The following is a 22,828-nucleotide window of genomic DNA, read 5'->3' on the forward strand; positions in this document are numbered from 1 at the left end:
CAAAAGCCCCTCCATAGTGGCCCAAACACGACCAGACTGAAATCCAGTCTCCATCCCCTGCACGTGCTGGATGCACCCCCTACTTTAGGCTCAAAGCCAACTACTCACTTCTTTTAGGTTCTTTTAGGCATTTTAGTGTTTTTTTTTTTTTTTTAATTAATTATTTATTTATTTGACACAGAGGAGGAGAGAGAGACACAAGCAGGGGGAGCTGCAGGCAGAGGCAGAGGGAGAAGCAGGCTCCCCACCGAGCAGGGAGCCTGATGCGGCCTCGATCCCAGGACTCCAGGACTCCAGGATCATGACCTGAGCTGAAGGCAGATGCTTAACAGACTGAGCCACCCAGGCACCCCCGGCATTTCTGTGTTGATTCAACTGCTGTAGGTTTGTTTATGTATATAACGAATTAATTTCACATTCGAAACATGATTTTTCTGGCCTTTAGCCTGGTGGGTGGGATATGAGAAGGCAGTGCTCTTAAAAGTGGGGTTGTTTCTGGTGAGTGGGTGGCTGAACCCAGGGTGGATATTTGTGTCTCTTGAGACTGAACCCTAGAATAGCTGGGGAAGGACAAGAAAAGCCCCCCCTCCCCACCTCATAGGCTGAGGTGCTCTATTCTAGCCCTGGGGTGTGGCCAGAATCTTCAAGGCCTCTGTACGATGGGGCTACATGACATCACAGAAGGAACAGCTTAAATACGGCACCTCATTGGCTGCTCGCACAGTCTCAGTTTCTGGACAGTTGCCCCGCTCATCCATCCCCTGGCTCTCTGGCCAGAGATGCCCCTGGGGCACCAGGTTGCTAACTTGCAGAGGCCTCTTGCCCTCGTTTGGTTTAGACAGAAAGTTCCCAAAATATCTCCCCAGACCCTGCTATTCCCCTCTCTGCTTCAGCTGGCTACTTTCCTATCTGCTTCCACCTCACCTTCTACCTGTTGCCTGGCTCTGCCCTCCACCCGGGCCCCCCATGCTGCTGAAACAGAAGGGTGGGCAATGAGCTGGAGAGGTGTGCAGGGCTGGCTTATGATGACTCTGAAAGCCACACAGTAGAGCTTGACAACAAAACACTTGCAGCATTTCTCATACTAAGCACTTAGCCCAGGTCCTGTTACCAGCCATATGACCAACGTGCTTGCTGGACATCGTCTTCACTGGCCAGGTGAATAAACAGACCAAAATTACGCGACAATTTAGCACCTGGGGCCTTTCCCTCCCAGGACTAGCGTAGCCCCAGGAACTTAGACCATAACACTCTATACTTGCAGACCCCCGTTTGTTCAAAAGGAAACCGTCAAAGTCATTTGAGATGAGTTCATATAGAATATATTTCACTCTTTAAAAATAAAACTTTCAGCGTAGCTAACATCTATACAGACTACAAAAATAAACATCTTCATATAAATAATTTATGTGGTAGGATGTGGGCAGAGATACAGACAGCCCACTCAGGAGTTACCCAGCGTGGGGGCCAGGCCTCGCGAAGGGTGCTAGAGGACCCCTCCGTCTTGGTCTGCGAGGGGCCAGTGGCACAGGGCGGGCTGGGGGAAGAGGGCCGTCCCGCAGCCTGAACCGCCGGCTTCTCCCCCCAGCCGCACTCGCCCCGGCACACAGAACGCGGCTTGCGAGGCTGCCCCGAGCCCAGAGGCTGGTGGTTTCGTATGACAGCAGGGAGGTCTGTGACGGCTGAGGCAGGGGACGGATGCAGGCAGACAGCAGCAGTGGGGCTCTCCGGGTGTCCGTCCTGCGTTCAGTAACCCACCCGTTGCTTCCCAGTGACTTCCTGTGGCCTAAGCAGGGTCTCCATGCTTCAGGCGCTCCTTCACCCCGTGGCTGGACACGGGCCCCTAGAACTGAGGTTGCTGGAGCCGCTGGCAGCTGGCGTGGCAACAGGGGACCACGTGGGCTCATCGGAGGCTGGGTGGATGTAGGCACCAGGCAGTGGGGGTGGGTGGAGGGCCACTGTCATGGAGGTAGTCACTCTGGCAAAGCTCTGGGGCAGAGTGGGGGACAACACCCACCTGAGCCCTCCTTCCCGTGGAGCTGGGGGGCTGAGGACCTCCGGGCTTTCCTTGTACATCTGTACCACCTGGGGGAGACACCGGTCCCAGTGAGCCCAGGGGTCCCAGGACCTCAGTCCCCTTCAGCAGCTCACTGGTGCATCACCATGATTGTTGGGAAGCTGTGGCCCTTGTTGGCTTCCAGAAGGATCCAGAGCTGATAAGGGACAGGGTGTCAAGTCCTAGGACAAACCCCTTGCTCTGGACCCTAAATGCTAAGGTGGGTCCCAGAAAAAAGCCAGGAAAGCTGAGGGGCAGGGACATGGTGTTTGGGCAAAGGGAGAGGCTGCCACCTTGATCTCATGGGGAGGGTCCTTGTGAGTTGAGTCCTGTCTTTTGGCACTGAGGAGACTTTTTTCCTGGCTCTGTCTCTTCCCTTGCCTGTCCCACCCCATCCTCTGGGCTGGGAGCAGGGGGAGGGTGTGGTCACCTCAGGTGGGGGGCCCAGGATGGACAGCAGCACAGGCAGCAGCACGAGCCCATGGAGGAGGCCCAGGAGTGTGAGCACCGTTAGCACCACGAAAAAGTACCTGTGTGGGGGCAGCTGGTGAGCCTGGGGAGCCCCTGTGGCCAGCGCACGCGGGCCGGGCCGCCCCGCCCAGCCCTCCCCTACCTTATGATGAAGTCGAAGTTGGAACCAGCGAGCATGAGCAGACCCAGCAGTGTGGAGACGGCCCCATCGGTCACTGGAGCAAACGTGTGCTCCAGGGCGCAGGCAGCCCGCAGGTTCCGGCTACCCTGGGTGGTCAGGAAGCCCTGTGGGGACAGAGAGGCCCTGTGGCTGCTCCTTGGCCGGCCATGCCCCCGACTTCTCATCTGTCCCTAGGGCTCACGGGTCGGGTGCACTGAGTTGGGAACTGTACAGGAAGTGTGCGTGAGTCTACGTAGGTAACACTGCAGTGAGACACAGAGAGAAGTCTGGAGTAGCTGGCAAACAGAGCCTGTCACCTGCTCTTGTAAAGAAGTGCAGCCACACCCACCATTTACACATTATTGTCTGTGGCTGCTTAGTGCTCCGATGGCAGGACCCCGACAGAGACTCTGACCTGCCAGCCTAAGATATTTACTGTCTGGCTCTTGACACAGTTTGCTGGCCCGGCCCAGAAGTCCAGGAGGACGACACCAAAGTGGTTACAGTTACTGCTAGGATGAGATTTCAGAGGATTTCTATTCTTTCTTTGTATGTCTCTGCATGCTGACTTTTCCGCACTCCAAGGAGTATATATGGTTCTTGTCATCAGGACAGGGCTATTGTGGGGGGAAAGGAAGGGAGCCGTTTGCGGGGTCTAGCCAGGCTTGTGTCGGTGCTGCCAGCTGGTCTGCGGCCCCCACCCTGCGCTCACTCCTCCTCTGCCAGAGCGCGCAGAGCTTTGGGAGAGGCCGAGACGCTCTGTCTTGCAAGAATCCCTCCTTGACCCACGCTGCCATCCAGCTACCGTCCCATTGCTCTGATCCCTTCACAGGAAAACCATCCAAAAATTACTCATTCCCATTTTCTCACCTTTCATTCTGTCCCCATTTTGGTCAGGCCTTTGTCCCCTCCTCTCCGCTGAAATGGCTGCTTATTTGTTTATATGTTTATTGTTTCTCTCTACACTGTAGAACAGAAGCTCCTTGAAGGTAATGCCTGTCTGTATTGCTATCGTATCCCCAATTCTTTTTTTTTAAGTTTGTGTATTTAAGTAATCTCTATACCCAACGTGGGGCTTGAACTCATGTCCCTGAGATCAAGAGTCACATGCTCTACCAACTGAGCCAGCCAGGCGCCCCTATATCCCCAATTTTTTTGGGGGGGTGCCCGAACAGGGACTCGAAACCAATTCTTAAATAGTACTTAGCACAGAGTACGTGCTTGATTAATATTTGTTGACTACTGAATCGGCTGGTCCACCCCGCCCCCAGTGCCTGTGCTCACCAGAGCCACGTGGACTGTGAACTCAACACCAATGCCCACAGAGGCCACAAGGATCACCACGGGGACGGCACTCAGTTTGATGCCCAGGAAACCCATGACGCCAAAGAGCTCCACAGTCATCATCGCCAGGACCAGTACCTGGGGAAGGCAGGGCTCACCCAGGGCTCCTGGGAGAAGGGACGATGGGCAGGGCGGGCAGGGGCAGGGAGCCACGGGTCTCTCTGGCCTCATCCCTGCAAGGACTCACTATGAGGCCAGCCGTCCAGGGGTTGAGCAGCAGCAGGGCACAGACGAGGAAAGTGCATACCAGCAGGATACAGATAGCCAGCAGGAAGTAGCGCCGCAGGCCCAGATACTGCTCCCAGAAGAGGAAGGGGGAGCCGCTGGGGTAGGCACGCACCCCGGCCCGGCCTGCCTCGGCACACGCTGCCCGGGCCCCCTCGATGGCCTCCACGAAGTCCGCGGTCTTCTGGAGGCCACGCAGTAGGAAGGGGAACTGGGCAAATTCCAGGGGCTGGGCTGCTGGGACTGCAGAGGGTAGGGGGTAGCAGGGAAGGGAGGGGGTGGCCAGTGAGCATGGGGAGCAGTGGGCAGGGCCTTAGGGCAGGGCCTGTGTGGGCCCAGGCTGAGGCTTTTGCTGGGCTCCCCGCCAGCACCCTCCGACCCAACGTCCGCCGGGACTCACTGCGAAGGTTCTCCCCGGTGGTGTCGTACTTGTCGTGCAGCCACTCGGGAGGCGGGGGGTAGAAGTTGGCCTGTGAGGCTGCCAGGCCCAGCGGGTCACTGCTCACCCACATGGTCAGCCCCACGTAGAAGACCTCGGGTGGAATCAGCCCCTCCTTATCTACTAGCTTCCTTGTGGTCAGCTGCAGAGCAGAGAGGGCTGAAAGTCTGGGCCCATGAGGCCTAGGGCCCGTCTGTGCCTCCCGACCCTTCCAGCCCCCCTTCCAACCTGGTTGAAATCCAGAGGCTCTTGGGCGTCCCCGGTCTGGATGAGCAGCTTGTAGGCCAGGGCCCCATCCTCGGAGCCGTTGCGGCACGAGTGGCGGCTAATGCGCCCGGAAGCCCAGTCCTGGTCAAATGCAGCCTGGATTCCTAGGGGAGAAGAAGGGAGGGAGCATCAGCCTGCGGCCCCAGGGGCTCCGGCCTGCAGCAGCCCTCCCCGCCAGCTGCCTTGCCTCTCACCCTGTAGCCAGTTCCGGTAATAGTGCAGCCAGGTGCGGGGCGCCTGGGTGGCAGGGGCGGGCAGCACGGCCTTGAGAGAACTGAAGCGCTGGTGCAGATCAAAGAGGGCGCGTTGGGAGTGGGCGTAGTCAAAGCCACCCTGTGTCACCAGGGCCACCTCGTACAGGGAGAAGTACCTGAGCTGGGCGCTCAGGAAGGCGTGCTCCTTGGTGCCCCGGGGCACCACATCCGTCAGGGCCAGCCCGTCCTGCACCAAGGTTGCTCCGTAGAGGCTCAGGCCCAGAAGAGCCCCAAACAGCACCAGCACCGTGGCCTGTGGGAAACGGCGACTAAGCTGGAGGCCCAGGGATGTCCGTGCCCCCCGCCCCCACCCAGTGCTGGGGCGGGGGGGCTCGGCCCTCTGCCCTTCTTGGGGCCCAGAGACACCTAAGCCTCTGGCCTGGCTTGCCGCGACTTCTCCAGGCCCGGAAGCTTACCTTGCTGTGTGACTGGAGCAGCACGGGTGCGAACTGATAGCGGGCGAAATGGGCAAGATTCCAGCGGGCACAGGGCAGGGAACTGCAGGTCGCCTTTTGCCTGGGCCCCTCCTCTTGGCCTAGGAGGTCCCGTGTGGACCCTCCTGGGCTGAAGAGCTCAGAGCCCAGCGGGTCGGAAGGTGGGGGCACCAGGTGGGCTCGGGGAGGCAGGATGGTGACGACATGCTGGCTGCTGGCTTCACAGTGGGCGAAGGCTTGGACTGTGGCAGTCAGGTGGGCAATGCCCACGGGTACTGTCCTGTCCCCTAGCTCCTGGGGCAGAATCTGAATCACCCGCGCAGAGCAGGGGCTGCAAGAGGCGGAGAGGAGGGACGACAGGTGTGTGGGAATGCTGGTGAAGGGACGGGGCGGGAAGGGGCCAGGGAGGTAAGGGCGGGCGCGCAGGGACGGTACCTAGAGAAGCAGCAGAGCACGTCGAGGCGCTGGCAGTGGCGCCGGAGCAGGTCCAGGCTGAGGACCGCCGGGAAGACCAGTAGCACGGCCGCAAAGTTGCAGCCGACCACGATGGCTGCCTGGGGGATGGACAGGAGGGACACAAAGGCTGAATGAAGCAGGCCCTCAGCTTCATGCTCGCCTGGAGCCCGGGCCCTTTCCTGAGGCCTCACCTGCAAGGAGAAGGCCCGCAGTGCAGGGATGGGAACGAGGGCGGCCATGAAGAAGGCAACCATGTGGTTGATGGACGTGAGCGTGACACTGGTCCCCGTGCGCTGCAGACACTCGCCTGTGCGCTCCTGCGGGGACAGGGAAGGAGCCGTGGGTCCTCAGGGTAGAGCAGAGGGGAGACTTGGGAGCTTGGGATGGCAGAGGGGGGACAATAACCACGTGGAGGCTCATGCTTAGCGTACCACACAGGCGTCACGCACAGTGTCGGTACCACACACGCGTCACGCACACTGTTCTGAGCATTCAGCTGGACTTATCCCCGATCCTCACAATACCCTCAAGACACAAGCACCATTGTCAGCCCTGTTTACAGGTGAGGAAACTGAGGCACAGACAGGTTAATTACCAGCCTCAGGTCACATAAGCCAAGAGGCTCTTTTTTTTTTTTTTTAAAGATTTATTTATTTGAGAGAGCGAGAGCGAACATGAGCAGGGGGCAGGGGCAGAGGGAGAGACTCTCAAGCAGACTCCCCGCTGAGTGCAGGGCCCAACACCAGGCTCGATCCCAGGACCCTGAGATCATGACCTGAGCCAAAATCAAGAGTCGGACGTTCAACCAACTGAGCCACCCAGGCGCCCCAGCCAAGAGGCTCTTAACCCTATGCCGAGCTGCTTCAGACGAGCCCGGGCTGGAGGATGAGGCCTCACCTGGAGAGGGGTGCCAGGGGGAGCCTCTGTGAAGGCATGTGCCAGCAGGAATATGTCATCCACACCGATGCCCAGTGCCAAGAAGGGCAGCACCTGGAGGGGCACAGGGGTGGGTAGCTGGAGGAACTGAGTAGCCTGGACTGCGGGCCCCAAGCCTGCCCTGGAGTCCTGGTGTACCTGGGTAGTGGCAGCATTGAAGGCGATGCCAAGCAGGGCGCAGAGCCCGAGGCCCGAGGCCACTGCCAGGGCTACCAGCAGCACCCCCGCAAGGCCCACCGCACCCTGGGACTGGGCGCAGTCCCAGCGCAGCATCGTCACACAGGCATAGGCTAGCTGCGGGGAGAGAGGGCACAGGCTTGCACGGCGGCTCCCGAGGGGCATTGGGTGGAGGGTGGGGCAGGGTGCCAGGAGCAGGACTCACCATGAGCAGATAGCCTCCTACCACGCGGGCAGCGCTGACTTCAGAGAAAGCACGCAGGATGTCGTCCAGGGTGGTGGAGGAAAAGGCGTGGATCTGCTGGGACGAGTTCTGAGGCAGCGCCTCCTGAGCCAGCTGGGGAGACAGGGCGGATGTGAGGGGTGGGAGGAGGGCACGGCCTCGGGGCGGCGCCCTGGCCCGGCTGCCCTCTGACCTGCACAAAGCGCCGCTGCCAGGCCTGCAGCACCGTGCCGGCCTGCTCCTCGCTCCAGCCGATGTCGTGCGTCTGGTAGTCGCCTCGGAAGTGCTCGTACAGCTGGCGGGGACTCATGAGCAGGAAGGTGCTCTGCAGGGCCTCTGCCCTGGCGGGGGTAGAGGAGGGCCGGGGGTCAGAGCCGGCCTGAGCACCCGACGGCCGCTGAATCGGGGGTCTTGCTGGCGCTGCCTGGAATCAGAGTGTGGATTCCCATGCTGGGGCCCCCTTGTCAGCCCCCAGGGAGGCCTTACCTCAGCAGCTGTCCTTGGGGGTCTCTGGCTATGCCCCCCAGCAGCAATTCCTCCTGCCAGTGCATGAACTTGTGGGAAAAGCCGTGGCAGCCCCCACTCAGCTCCTGAGCCACATTGGGAGCCTAGAGGGGGGCAGGAGGGGGGCTTATTGTTCAAGGCCCTGGGCTGGTACCTCCAGGAACCACGCCCGCCGGGGGGGTTTGTAGCCTGACTGTAGGTAACTATGTTCCTGAGCCTCTCGCTTACTCTGAAAGTGAACAGCGATTGTCCTGCAGAGAGGAGGCCACAAGGGGAAGCAGAGGCCTGGCAATGGGCTTCTGGGAAGAGCTGGAATAACTTTGGTGGGTTTTGGAAAAAGGTTCACATTCACAGGGCCACAGAGACACTCAGGAAACTAGGTATGATACTTGTGCTTAGCTCATTTGTCCTCAGTTTCTCTGTACAAGTCCATTTGGATAAAGTCCAGCGTTTCTGGCCTTAGAAAAGCACAAAGGGAGTCACAAACCGCGTGAGGGTTCCTTAGGAGAACTGAATGGGAAGGGAAGAGTCTAGGTCCCTAGCACAGTCGGGGCAGGGTAACAGTGTCCAGGAAATGAGAGGCAAAGCACAGAATAGAGGAACATATGAGGAGGGGAAAGGGAAGGAAAACAGCCTTTCTCTGGCAAACCTGGCTGGCACCCACCTGCTTGCTGTGATGGTTAGGGGCACTAGGTGGGCAGTGGGGGTCGTCAGGGTGCAGGCAGGGCCGCCCCACATAGGCCCGGCCCACCTGGGCCTTGTCGAGCAGCTCCCGGAAGCCCTCGAGGGAGGCAAAGGGGCCCAGTTCCGCCAGCAGCTGCTCTGGGTCCAGGTTGGTCCACTGGATGTCAGGACGGCCGCTGAGGGGAGAGCCCGTGGTTGGTGAGGATAAAGGATCAATTCCCACCCCCAAAATGTTGCTGGGGACCCCTGCTGTACCCCACCCTTCTCCCAGCAGCTCGTTCATCCCTCCATGTGGAGGGTCTGCAAAGCCGAGCCTCCCAGAACTCGCAGGCTGCCCTGGCCCGCCAGGTGGCTGCACTGAGCCGGATGGGACGACGGTCTGTACTTAATGCATGGAAGAGGCTCAGAAAAGCCCCACAGAGCCCCTTCCCGAGCCACCTACCTCTGGTTCTACTACATAACCACGTGGCACCTGCCTCTCACAGGTCTTCCCTCTGGCTTGTGCAACAGCTCAGCTCATACCTAGCTAGCTCTCCCGGGTAAAGTCGCTTTCTGGGGCTCTTTTTTTCTCTTTGTTCCATCCAAATAAGACAAGTCTGCCTTTCCTTCAGAGGCAAGGAGTAGGGGGATGTGGAGAGAGCCGCGGGGCAGCCTGTGCTCTGACCCCAGCCGAACAGGTGGCTTAGGCCCGCGGTAAGCTTTTGATCATCCTCTTTACTCCCCCCCCCTGTCCTGCGGGGGGCAGTCCCGGCCTAGCTGCAGCGGCACTCACGGCAAGTAGGCAGAGCCCCCTTGGAGTTTGGCTCCCTCCCAGAAGCAGTCGAGGGGGGTGAGGATCACGCATGGAAACAGCTTCTCAATCATCTGCCGGGGACATCCCAGGCCACGTCAGTCCTGCCCCTGGGCTCCTTTCTCCACAATCTCTGTACGATGCCCTCTGTAACCCCCCACTCCCAACCTGCAACCTCCCCATCTCTCAGAGCCCTCCCCTCCTTGCAGAAAAGGTTCCCCCTTGACCCAGTCTCAAAGAACAGCCCCGGATACTCACCCGCTCAATCATTCCATTTTCAATCAGGGGGATTCCTGACTTGTAGCAGATTTTGTTCAAATCCCAGGACCTGAAATGGCCAGGGCACAAGAGATCAGCGGAAGAGGGGGCTTCCCACGCCAGCCCTGCCACCGCATGCCTCACTCCCAGCTGCTCAGGGACTCAGCCAGACTCACTTTCCATAGAGTGATACTTGCACTTTACTGGCGGTGAGGGCTGCCTGGAGGTGGAGGCCAAGTGCCTCAGGTGTGAGGATATTCTCCCCTTCCTGGCGTGGGGTCTGTATCAACATCTGGGAGGTGTATGCAGCCTCCTCCCCCAGCTTCTCCTTGGTGTAATGCAACTCCTGGCTCACCCGGCTGCCCACTGCCAGAGCAGAGAGAGAAAGCTGGGGGAAAAGAGCCTTGGTGGATCAGGGCTCTGGGGATGTGGGACCCTCGCCCTCTGAGGCCTCCCAGGACAAGTGGGAGAACTGCTCTGAGAGGAGCCCCTGCTTTCCCCCTGATGGTCATGCTGACTCCCCAGGCTCCTGGCACGCTGGTTAGAACCTGGAGCTTTCCTGGAAGTGAGAGACCCCAGCTGGATGGCTGTACAGAATTCTTGTGTGGTCTAAGATTTAAATATGAATCAGGTTGGCTCAGTGTGGGGCAAATTACTTCAGAATGAGAGGTCGGTATGAGTTGGGGCAGGGCTGGGGTTATGGAGATATCTGGTAAGGGAGCCCTCACTCAGCCCCTCTGTCCTCTGGTGAGGAAGACGGGGGGGGGGGGTACACAAATGGGATCATTAGGGAGGCTGCCATTGGGAGGGTCTCCCCAAAGAAGAGGTGTAGTGCTTGGGCTGGCTCCTAGGTCAGGTTGTCTCAGGCAGTGCTTTCTAGCCATGTATCTTTTTGCAAATTGTTATGCCAAGAGGGTAGGGATGGGAGTGTCTGGTAATAATGGCCCTGTGGCGGCACAGGCGAGGGGGACAATCAGACAGGCTTTCAGTGTGGTGCAGTCAACATGCTGCTTCTACTCACGTGAGAAGTACCTGGGGTCACCTGTTAGAGGTGACATCAATGTGGGCCAAGGGGAAGAAAGGGTTCCAGATCCCAGATCTCACTGTCTGGGCAACAGGGAGGCCCAGTGCCAGGCCTGCCTTTGTCTACTTGATCTCGGCACCCCTCAAGTCCTGCATTGTGCTGGCTACAGAGTCATGCTCTGTCACTGGGGCCTGGGGCTGGGTGGGCAGGGGTGCTATGAGGGGATATGGCCTGACTGGGGTTTGGAGGAGGGCAAGGGCAGGGCCAAACCACTGCTGAGGCTTTACGGACTCGGTCTGGTCTTAGGCCCAGCTCTGCTGCCGCCTGTCCCGGGCGTCTTCCTGTTGGGTCCCTACCACCCCTGGGGCCCACACGTACATCTTCTCTGAGACTCCAGCCCCACCTGCGATCGTCATGCTCCCCAACCTCTTTTGCAAACCCGTATAATCTCCTCACTCATGAGAGCTGCACACCCTAAGAGCCCCCAGCACAGACTTACCCATATATGCTCACACTTCCCTGCTCAGATCACAATCCGGGCCCTCCCTTGAGAACACAGTCCCACAGAGCCACGCTGTGCAGGTCCACTTCTTTCTCCCTTCTCTGACTCCCCGCTCCTCCCCCAGGCCTGTACTGCAGTGTTCGTTTCCCCAGGCCAGAGCTGCCACAAGGAGGGACCGGAGGGGACAGAAAAAAGCTCCTCCTAGTGAGTGAGTTTGCTGAGGGGAGGGAGGCACAGGAGAAGGAAGGAACCCAGAAAGAGCTATCAAGAAAGCAAGAGAAAGACAGACTGAAAATGTAAAGTAAAACATCAAAGAAAAGAAAGAATCCTCAGACAAAAACGAGGCAAAGAAAAAAGTAAATCTCGGCTGACACCAATGACGGTGATAGACACGAGGACAGATGAACTGGGACGCACTGTGCGGGCAACGAGAGACAGCGGGTGTAAGGCAGAGCCTCGCCTAAGCCTAAGCCTCAACCTGGCTTTGAGCCTGGGCTCTGACATTTAGTCTGTGCTCGGGGCAAATGGTCTCTCTGCCCTCATTTTCCTCATCTGTCAAATGGGGACAGGGCTCACCTTGGTGGAACTAGAATCAATGCCGGCAGAGTACTCAGGAAACTGCCCAGCATAAAGTAGGAGCAGATAAGGCATTATTATTTAATAGCTGCTGGGAAAGAGATTCTGGGACAGAAAAGTGAGAAAGAACTGGAGTAAAAAAGACTGAGTGGGGAGGAAGGAGGAGAACAGCGGAAGGAGACACCAAAATCAACACATCTGTTAAAAACTTTCGTACCTTTACAGAAGGGAGACTATAACTTGTTAGCCGGCATGGAAAATGAACCCACCTTATAGGTAATCCTACAATGGTAATATATAGAATCCTATATTATAGGTAATAGGAATTAAGATAGCAACAAATCACCATCTCTCAATTTAGCAAAAATAAAAATAATGATAGCCCTCATTGCTGGCTTAATGGAGTGCACTCTAACCAGAGTGTAATCTGGTATGATATTTGGAGAGAAGCAATATTGTAATATACATCAGACCCTGAGAAATGTTCATAATCTTTGGTCCAGAAATTTTACATGTAAGGGGCTGTAAGGTACTGTAGTGATGTAGGCTTTCTCTGAGTGAACTGGGAGCCATGGTAGGTTTTGAGCATAGAAGTGGGATGACCTGACTTTTTCATCACCTAACAATACATTCTGGAGCTGAGCTGTGAAAGAATAGGGACCGGCCAAGGGAAGAAGTGAGGAAAGGCATTCTGGACCAAGTATGTGTAGGGAACTGTCAAAGGCGAGTGAGGCAGAGACAATGCCAGAGAAGAAATCAAGAGTTAGGTTGCGGGGGGCCTAGCATGTGTGGTAAGGAGCTGGAACTTGATTCTGGAGACTCCCCAGAACCCCGTAATAGCGGTGGAAGGGCTCTAAGCAGGGGACCGACTTGGCCAGATTTAGATACGCCACAGGAGGGCAGTGTGGAGGCAGATTAGAAGGTAAGTCCAGCAGAAGACTGGTCACTTCTCTAGTAGACTTTGGCTTTGTTGGCCATCCTGAGAGGCCACGTGATTCAGGCAAGCTGGATCCCTCCCCAGCTTCAGGGGGTGAAATCTGATTAGTCAATCACAGTGATTCCACTGCCTTTCCCAAGTAAAGGGTTTAGGCATAGGATGCTCCGTAGTTCTTGCCAAAGTGACGGAAGTCGGCTGGGGGGCTTCTGGTAAACTTTGCAGGAGCCACTTGGGACAAGGAGGCGATAAGCCCGAGGACAAAAGCCCCACATGCTGAAGAAGGCAGAGGAGAGAGGAAGAGCCTGGGTCCTTACTGGCGCCCTTAGGCCTCTGAATTAACCATACTGCAACTTCTTTACTCTCTACTACAGATTTCTTGTTCCTCCTTCCTTCCTCCGGCCCTCCTTTCCTTTTTTTCTCTTTCATGTGGCTAAAAGCATATTAAATGATATAATCAGAGTGCACTACCAGAGACGGAGAAAGGCCTCAACTAGAGCAACGGCCACACGGGTGGGAAGCAGGGGTCTGTCATGAGAAAAGTTAAGAAAGAAGAATTTGCTGGTTTAGTAACCAGTTGGGGAAGCAAGAAGAACTGAGGCTGACTCCCCAGGTTTCAGCCTTGGGTTTTTGAGTGGATAGTGGTTCCACCAACTGATAGATTCCACCTGCCTTCTAGATACATGTCCCTTGTTTTCAAGGACAGCTCCAGTTTCAAGCCTTCTCTGTCATTGTTCCTGTAAGTACTAGTTGGGCTATAATGTTGTGGGTTTTTGTTTGTTTGTTTGTTTTTTAATTTTAGAGATGAATCTATCTCTGAGCCTTCTGGCTTTAAAATTGATCAGGAAGGATGAGTCACATTCCGTCTCTCACCATGGCAAAGTTGGAGGGGACCCTGAACTCTGATAGCCAGTGTCCTGCTTCTTTCTTTGCTTTCTGTATTAGCAAAACAGGAAAGGAATAGAGACCGCTCTTCAGTGCTCGCCTTGATCAGCTCCTCATTGCCTAGGGCATTGCTGGGAGAAGTCTCAAGTGCAGATGTACAGAGGAGAGATCAGGCCAGGGTCCCTGCTTTTGCCTCACCCCAGCCCTAGCCGATACGGGACACAGCAGTATTCAGAAATAAAGGAAAAAGCCCTAGGAATTGGCCACCACCCTTTTACATCACCCCTCCACCAACAGCAGCAAAGATCTGGTGGGACCTAGCCTGTCCTGGGCTGGAGTGTAGGAGAGAGGATGAAGAACCTGGAGGTTCGAGCAATGTTTAGATGGGAAAGATCTGGGAAGTGAAGAAAGAGGAAGAGGGGGGAGACAGACAGCTTCTATTGTGGCAGGAAATCCAACAGTCATTTAGGACCACCCAGGCTGTAGTGGTGTGGGTGGGGGTATGTGTATGTTCATGTATGCACATGTGTGTCCTGGGGCTGGGGGCAGGCAGGCAGGCACAGAGAAACATCTGCTCTGGACCCCAGGGCTGGCCTAGAGCACGCATGTGTGCGTGAGCCTGCAGAGGGCGAGGGCAGGGTGGGGATGGGGTGTGGGAGCCCAACAGGCAGGCAGGCAGCCTCCGAGAAACATCTGCTCTGCATCCTAGGGCTTGCCAGCATTTGGAATAACTCAAGGGTGTGAGACTCTAACCTGGCCCTGCCTTTGGGTGTGGGCCAGGGCTGGGGGAGGTTTGGGGGGACCCACAAATGCAAATTTCCCAGGAAAGAACGGAGGAGAGTTTGACTCTATTGAAGGGCCAGCACATGAAACCAGACCCCAGGATAGGAGAGTTATGCCAAAAGTATTAATAAGAAATCATTTTTATCTAATGCTTCCATTAGGAAGTGAGCATTTGGGTGCGTCTGATCTTGCTGTTGCCTCAAAGTGTAGACCCCACGCCACTTTTTTCCTACTAAATGGTTGCAGGGGGCCTCGGTGCACGGGGCTCGAGGTGCATGGGACCTCTCCATGGTGGCCTGCTAGATGATTTACTCAGTTTCCCCAGCCCAGTTTTAATTTTCTTGATTCTCCTGTTCAGGTGTGATCTCTCCCTGCCTTCTCTTATTCAAATAATCATATTCTGCTCTATATTCTATTGTTTATTATATTCCAGTACATATTTCAGTCTCCTCGCTACTGAAAGATTTTGGTTGCCTTTGCACACCCTGCCATGTAGTAAAAAATACAAAGTTGGTAATAATTGCTAAACAAACACACAGACACACACCAACTCACAGATAACTATTCTGTATACCTGTTCACAGGACTCCATCATCTGCAGATGTCCATTTACAGGTGTGAGAGGGAGCACTGCTCCCAAATGCCCAGGGTCTGGCAGGCAGGTACCCTCTCCAGACCCAGGGCCGAGCCTACTAGAACACAATAGCCAGCTCCTCGCCCTGCTTGTCTTGGGCTCACCATACCCAAGCAGCTATGACTGGTGTCCACAACTCACCTTCCACCCAGAGCTGTTCTAGGTCTGTCTCAATGACGGCCACGCGGAGACCCAGTGCCAGGGCTCCAAAGGCCAACAGGCCCAGGAAGAGCACTTTCCCACAGTGTCTCTGGATCCCGCAGCCCAGAGAGAAGAGCAGGCCCTGGAAGTATGCACGAAGCCAGAGTGGAGCCTTCAGGCTCCCAGCTAGGGTCTGGGATGGAAAGAGAAGGGTCAGGCAGGTATCACGGCAACAATGCATGAAATCCTCCCCCTTTCTCCTTCTGTGCACCCTCTTCTTGGTTTCTGGATGCAGGACAGGTAGAATTTACACAGACACAGGCCCAGACATGGAAAAGATTTAACTCTATTCCCCCGTCCCAGTACGTACCCGAGGAAGGCAGGGATCCCTTTCTGAGAGTAGGGTGTAAAAGGCACACATCCGTTCTCAGGTGGACAGAGGTGAAACCCAGACACACTCTCACCGGCCAGATGCCGAGAAGATGCAGACACACACACACACACACACACACACACACACACACACACACACACCCCCTTTACGGGTGGGCTATAACCCTGCACTTTAGAGACATCACACCTTGCAGAGTGACAGACCTGGGGGTCTCTAGACCTGGTCCCAATCCTTCTCCCTCTGGCTTCCCATCCACTCACCTGGGGTGATGCGGCTCGAGCTGGGGGTGTATACCCAGGGGGCAGCTCCTGGAGTGGCGGCGGCCGCGCCATGCTGGCGGGGATGGGGGGCGTGGGCGCCCCCAACCCGCGTTATCTGGGATTCTCCATAAGCTGGCCTGGTACCCCGGTACCGCGGAGCCCGGCGTCGGGACTCAGTGGGGCCGCTTAGGCGCGGCGTGGGTGAGGGTGGGGTGCTGGTGTGCAGCGGCGGCTGCGATCCGGGACGAGCGCAGGGCGGTGCGGGTGCCGGACTCGCTCCCGCGTGCAGGCAAAGCTGCCGGCCCGCGACGGCCCGCGCGGCTAGAGGTGGGGAACGCAGTGAGGAGGAGGTGTCCTTGGCTCCAGAAAAAGGGAGCGGGCCGGGACGACGCCCTCCCATTGGCTGAGGGGTCCGCAAATTACCCGGAGCCGCGCGGCCGGATCCGCTGCTAGGCGACGGCGCCGCGGGTGGGGGCGGGGCAGGAGACCACCCAGGCAGGGCCACCCCACGCCGCGCTTCCCGGGGCGCCCGCGGGGCCCTCGGGGAGGAGCAGGGAGGGAGATCCCGGGGAGGCACGGCGCTGGCCAAGCATAAGCCAGGAGACGCCAATGCTGAGAAAAGGTATCTGCTGGCCGACCCAGCCAATACCCAAAGACTTCACTCTTTTCTGCCTCCATTCTTGCCCCTTTCAGTCCACTCTCCACCGAGGCCAGAGTCATCTCTCTAAAATGCAATCTGATGATAGTTCCAAAACACAAAGCCCATTTGGAGCACGGGGCCCTGCATGATCTAACTAAAGGCTTCTCTCCCACAATTCTTTACGTTTACTCAGTGTTCCTTCCAGCCCTAGAGAGTTAGATGTAATTTCCTAAAGGCACCATGCTATTCCAGGCGTTTCTGCCCTTGTGCGTGCTGTGGCCCTGTTACCTTGGAAGACAGCCTTCAAAACTGAACATGAGCCAATCACCCCTCTTTGAAGCCTTCTTTGATTCACACCTCCCTCCTGACAGTTGCTTCTTTCATTGTGCTCCTTGTAACACACTATTTATTATTGCATTTATGACACAACTTATGTACTTGAAAGTCTGCCTCCCTCACTAGACAATAAGTAGGTGCTCAGTGATGGTTGAGTGAGCCACTGAGAGTTGCAGAAACCAGGGTGGAAAGGACTGGAAACAGGGAATGGATCCTGTATTAAATATTCATCAACTGTCTTGAGTGCTGTTTCTGCTGGGTTTCTGAATGGTTAACCCTGAGTGTCAGAGGAGGGTAAAAATCTATATTCTAACATGTAAGGTTCGGGAAAGAGAAAAAGAATCTCCAATAAACTCATTACTCTAACACAACTACTACTATCTCTGGCCAATTTCTTGGTCAGTTCTTCCAGACTTGTTTATTATTACATCATTAACATTTCATGTTACTACATAGTCTTTGTATCAATCATTTGGAGAATGTCCTTAGGACAGATTCCCAGAAGTGAGGGTGTTGGGTCAAAAAGTATGAGCATTTTTATGGCTCTTGCTACACATTGCCAGATTGCTTTTTGAAAACGTGTCAATTAACATTATTTCCAGAGCCTCCATCCTGTGGAAGGGGAAATTTTAGGTGGAGAGGATGAACACCTAACAGGTTTGCCACATCTCTTGGTCCATTCATCCAGCAAAATGCCTATGGAGGAATTAATATATTCATGATGCTTTTGGCCAAGTAGTAACCACACATTAAAAGCAGCATATGCGCATACACTTTCTTCTTCCCTGTTATCTTTTTTTTTTTTTTTAAGATTTTTATTTATTAATTTGAGAGAGAGACAGACAGCCAGTGAGAGAGGGAACACAAGCAGGGGGAGTGGGAGAGGAAGAAGCAGGCTCCCAGCAGAGGAGCCTGATGTGGGGCTCAATCCCAGAACGCCGGGGTCACGCTCTGAGCCGAAGGCAGACGCTTAATGACTGAGCCACCCAGGCGCCCCTTCCCTGTTATCCTGTTCTGGATAAAGAAAGTGTATCCTCAGCATCTGGGGAAGATGGTGGAATAGGAGGATCCAAGAAAGTGTACCCTCAGGGGCGCGTGGGTGGCTCAGTCGGTTAAGCATCTGCCTTTGGCTCAGGTTATGATCCCAGAGTCCTGGGATCAGCAAAAGCCCCTGTCCACACCAAGAGCCCCACTTCTCCCTCTCCCTCTGCTGCTCCCCTGCTCATGCTTTCTCTTGCTCTCTCTCCTGCTGTCAAATAAATAAGATCTTTAAGGAAAAAAAAAAAAGCGTACCCTCAGTAATTCTCTGGCTATAGAAATAGCCTCTAAACTAGCTGTATGGGCCCCTGGATTGCTCTTGGGGCTGCAGTTGAGTATGGCTGGGTACCCAAGCAGACAGACTTTGCTGTAAGTAGCTCTTGGGACCTCCTTCCCTCTTACCAGACTCTGCAAGACAAAAGTCCGTGGAGAAAGATTTGTAATCGTCTGGGCCTTGCGACTCTGCTTCTACCACAGGCCCGCCATTACTAACAACCGTGGTGAAGTCCAGCATTTCTGTGGATGCTTCCAGGGCAGGGCTTGCCTGCTGGGAAAATTTCTTGCCAAAGTCCAAAGACCCAGTGTGGGAGAAGCTGGTCTGCAGTTCTAACCATTCCAACCCAGGGCCTAGTGCCCTCTGGCTGCTACAAGCTCCAAGATGACCTTTCTCTTCCCCAACAAAGTGATTTCCTGAGTGCGGCTGAGCTCAGCCAGGGCGAGCTAAAGCCACAGACCCCAGGGACCAGAAAGGAAAGTAGAAGAACCTCTTTTCTCTCTACAAGCAGCTCATTTCAATGTGGAACAGCCTGGTTCAGTGTCACTTCCACTGGATCTGGGAATGTGTTTTGGGCTCAAATCAGAGAAGTTCTCCAAGGAATAACAAAAGAGAAAAGCAATCTAATTAATTAATTATCACCAAGCAGTAAATCTAATTACTGACTGAGACAACTATCCCTTAAGGTCTGCGACGTGTCCACCCCTTTGCTAAGCTCTGATTTGCCGGGTACCTGCTTTTTCCAAGTTTATAGCCTAATGGGGAGCACAGAGACCACAGGGGAAACCACTGCAAGCTGGAATACTCAGGGAAGTTTAAGTTAGAAGGATTGGATGGGAGAGGTGGGAAGAGTACCAGATCAAAAAGAAGACATGGTTCAAGGTCTGCTTAGGAGAGCTTGGGCAAGTCACATGACCTCTGACACTGACATAAGGATTAAATGAGATAATATACGTGGCTGAGGAACAGTGCCAGGATAAGTGAGGTGAAACACAGACACACACAGACACACAGACACACACACACACACAGTGTTGGAATGTGACCAGCCTGGCTTTAGGGTAGTGTCCATGTGAGAGGAACGAGGGCGGGTCTTCTTTCCTTGGCATTCCCCCAGGCTTCTCACTTATGCTTGGGGCTGGCTTCCGTTATCTGGGCCCGGCAGAGTCAGTAACCCTGAGATGTGGAAGAGGGAAGCAGGGAGCCCTCACACCACCAACTCCCCTACTCCCCCTGCCACCCATTACGTTTAATGGCCAAGCCTGGGACTATATGCCCCTTCCCTGTAGGCAGCTCTAGGCCAATAGCACCTGTCAAGTCTCTAGTGTCAGAGGCTGCAACCAGAGACCAGAAAACAGCCTTTTACCTTGAAGGTGGAGTAAGAAGAGAGGCTGGGAATCAAAGCAGAATCCCCCCATTTGTCCATACCAGAGAAGTCCCTGATGCAGTCCTTCTGGGTGGTGGCAGATGGCTCAGGTCGAGGACAAGGCATCCTGGCTTCAAGTAAAATGTGTTCTCCTGCCCAGCCTCTTTCCTTCCCTGTGAGCTCCATCAGAGCTAAGCTTTCTAGACCTTGTGTCTGGGTGGTCCTTCCCACACCCACTCCCCCTTCCTCAGACACATTTAACTATTTAGAAAGCAGCATACAAAGGCCTGGCTTCTGTACCTCCTTAGGGGTAGGGATGTCTGTGGATGAAGAAAGTATGCTTTCTGCAGTTCTCTGGAAATAGAAACAGCTTATAAACTAGGCTGTGCAGGCCCCTAGATTGCTCTTGGGGCTCCAGCTGAAGACAATTCCCCATGACCCCCCTCTCCGCCACCTCCATGGATGGGAGCGGGCTAGGAAGAGTCATGCGGTGAAGGACTGGGAAGAAGTTCAGCCTCTGGCCTTGGGAAAAAGCTTGGAGGGCAGTCCTGGCAGTCAGTCCCCTCACTGGCTCGGGAGCTCTTGCCAGCCGGTGGGGTGAGGTGTTACTGGGGGAGGGGTTCCTGGAATAGTAGACATCAAATTTTGTCTGACCTGGCAAGCTCCCAGAACTCCAGGTGTTGTTGCTCAACACCTCCCCAGAGTCCTCCCTGATTGGTACTGAAAGACCCCTTCCTTCTCCCCTCCACTTCCCTCAGGGAGCATCCCCGGGAGAGGCGGTGCAGGTCACCTCTTTACCTGCCTGGCTCTTCTGGCTTCCGTCCCGTGGAGAGGTGGCTGGCCAGTGGAAATTCAGTTGCTCACTATATTTCAAATATATTCAAACTCTCTGTAGCTGCTGCCAAAAGGAAACAAAAATGGTCCCTGCCTTCTGGCAAACAAATAGAGCAAAAAGACAAATGAAAGCATCTTGGGCACCAAGTCAGTCCCGGTGTGGTTGGAGACAATAGCAGCAGTGTCCTGGGCTGGGGGCTATTCCCGGCTGGGACTTCAACTTTGCGAGGCCTTCCCCTGGGAAACCCTTACCTGTCCTGTTTTCTCCAGCTCCCTCCGTTGCTTGGAGCAGGGCTGCTCATGGGCTTGTGCAGGGGAAGACAGAGGAGAGGTCCTTCCTCTACCTTACTGTCAGGGATTCCAAGAGCTCTTCAGGGCAGATCAGGAAGGGGTACGGGAAGGCTCTGGGCCAGTTTAATCAATCCCTTCTCTTGCCCCACCTACCTCCTTCCAAACCTATCCAGTTCCATCTGCTTTCTGTTGACAAGGAGCAGTCTTTTGACCCCTCAGGCCACCGAGATCCCAAGGGTCAGAAAGCTCTGAGAGAGGGGACAGAACCTGAGAATAGGATGAGCCTTTGAAAGTTATCCGGTGCAACTTTCCCATTTTGCAGATGTGGAAACACAGGGACAGAGGAGAGGCAGTGACTCGGCCAAAGCCAAGCAACATTCTGGAGGGCAGGTCTTCTTCCAGCCTGCGTCACCTGGGCCCCCCAGACTTCACTTCATTTCCAAAGGGGACCACCCGGGGCACTGCCCTGGCTCTTTACTCCCGCCCTCCCCCGCCTGCCCTGCAGTCCTCTCTCTCTCAACCACTTCTGCTGCGCCATTTCAGCTCCTGTCTGATGAGGGCAAACTTTCAGGAACCTTGTCCCCACCAGTGGGAGGAATGTGGAGCTCCAGAGCTCCCAAGAAGGTTGGTGGAGGTGGAGATCCCCCAGGGTAGGAATGCTCATCTAGTCTCTCACAAGTTCAATGAAAACGGCACTAAGATTCAGGTGAGATTACTCCAATGAACTTTAGAGACTTCGGATTTTTGAAGCAACGTAGAAACCAGTATTTCAAATCATTCTTTATAATTACTGCCACCCACAGTGAGCACATCAAGGGAAACCTTTACTTTGATAATTCTAGGAGGTGAAATCTCACCCCAGGAACCACTTTTATCTTCCACCAAACACCTGCAGGTTGTAAAGTGGTGCAGGGAGAGGCAAGAGCGGAGGGTACGTGTGTTTGGGAGTGGGGGCGGTAAAGGAAGGTGGACAGGATTCCAGAAGGGCTAGGAGTATGGAAATCTCACTTCTTAATTATCTGAAGCAGGAGAGGCAGTATAATTAGGATATAAAGAAGTGCAGCTGGAGAAGAGTCAGAAAGAATTTCAAATCATGATATAGGCTCCTGGCTCTTACTTACCAGGTTGAATAGACTTTAGACTCCTGACTAAGGGGAGGTAAGAAGGAGTCTGTCTGGCTTCATAGATCATGGCTTTCTTTTATTTTTATTTATTTATTTTTAAGAAGATTTTATTTACTTGTTAGAGAGAGAGAGAGAGGGAGGGAGAGAGAACACTCACAGGCAGGCAGAGCGGCGGCAGAGGGAGACGTTGAGGGAGACGTCCCGCTGAGCAGGGAGCCTGACTTAGCCACCAGGACCCTGGGATCATGACCTGAGCCCAAGATAGAAGCCTAATTGACTGAGGGGCGCCTGGGTAGCGCAGTTGTTAGGCGTCTGCCTTTGGCTCAGGGCGTGATCCGGCCGTTCGGGATCGAGTCCCACGTCAGGCTCCTCCGCTGGGAGCCTGCTTCTTCCTCTCCCACTCCCCTGCTGTGTTCCCTCTCTCGCTGGCTGTCTCTCTGTCACATAAATAAAAATAAAATCTTAAAAAAAAAAAAAAAAAAAAGAAGCCTAACTGACTGAGCCACCCAGGCGCCCCACGGCTTTCTTATTGCTCATGCGTCCGCTAAGACCAGCGGAGTTAGGCTTGATGCCTACACCGGGGCTGCCTCCTGCCTATTTTAAGTCTCCAAAAGACAACAGCTGACCTGGAAAAACTGACTAGTGACTGGGAAGTAGGGAGTGAATGGCAGGTGAGGCCGGGGGTGCGGACGCGGCAGGTATGGTAACAGAGTGGTAAGTCCTGGACTCAGGACTGGGGGCCACGCTGCCCAAACTGGTAGCTGTAGAAGGAGCATCACGAACGGAGGTGGCACTGCCAGCAGCCAGGCCTATGGGGCTAGAAAGCCTGATTAGGGTCAGGAACTGAAGTACTTCCAGGTCCTTTTACGTGGAAGATGCTTTTATGGACGAGGCTGGGCCAGCCAGTCAGAAAGCAGTCCTCCTAAGAGCTTTAACCCTGCTGCCCCTGCCTGATAACCACAGTACACAAGAGCCAAGCCACTGTGTCTTACCCTGTTCTACACACTGGCTCTAGATGGTTTTTACCACGTGACTCATGAACCCACACTCTGTATCCTTGGAGCTCGGGACTACTCCACAAGTCTCTGGCATACCTTTGGGAGCATCCCCACTC

At 55.0% G+C, this 22,828-nt stretch overlaps 1 protein-coding gene across 3 annotated transcripts; it reads right to left on the reverse strand.

Moving 5' to 3' along the window:
• Positions 1-1,326: 1,326 nt before the first annotated feature.
• Positions 1,327-22,804, reverse strand: PTCH2 (patched 2). 3 transcript variants are annotated; one of them, XM_045799702.2, is made up of 22 exons: positions 15,812-22,804; positions 15,158-15,350; positions 9,855-10,044; positions 9,679-9,748; positions 9,403-9,494; positions 8,611-8,806; positions 7,929-8,050; positions 7,636-7,783; positions 7,425-7,556; positions 7,181-7,336; positions 7,004-7,096; positions 6,298-6,423; positions 6,086-6,204; positions 5,633-5,981; positions 5,157-5,469; positions 4,924-5,066; positions 4,657-4,837; positions 4,219-4,499; positions 3,972-4,109; positions 2,670-2,812; positions 2,487-2,586; positions 1,327-2,085 (listed from the first exon to the last, which is right to left on the reverse strand). In XM_045799702.2, the coding sequence occupies exons 1-22, from the start codon at positions 15,881-15,883 to the stop codon at positions 1,819-1,821; spliced, it is 3,624 nt and encodes a 1,207-aa protein (XP_045655658.1). In that variant the 5' UTR covers positions 15,884-22,804; the 3' UTR covers positions 1,327-1,818. The 3 variants fall into 3 exon arrangements, with proteins under 3 accessions (XP_045655658.1, XP_087721957.1, XP_087721958.1); XM_087865831.1 differs by lacking the exon at positions 2,487-2,586 and having other exon boundaries at positions 1,863-2,085; XM_087865832.1 differs by lacking the exons at positions 1,327-2,085; positions 2,487-2,586 and having other exon boundaries at positions 2,676-2,812; positions 4,219-4,326.
• Positions 22,805-22,828: the final 24 nt, after the last annotated feature.

Source organism: Ursus americanus, chromosome 12 (assembly GCF_024610735.1).
Source record: "Ursus americanus isolate L20-20 chromosome 12, mUrsAme1.1.p, whole genome shotgun sequence".
NCBI classification, from domain to species: domain Eukaryota; kingdom Metazoa; phylum Chordata; class Mammalia; order Carnivora; family Ursidae; genus Ursus; species Ursus americanus.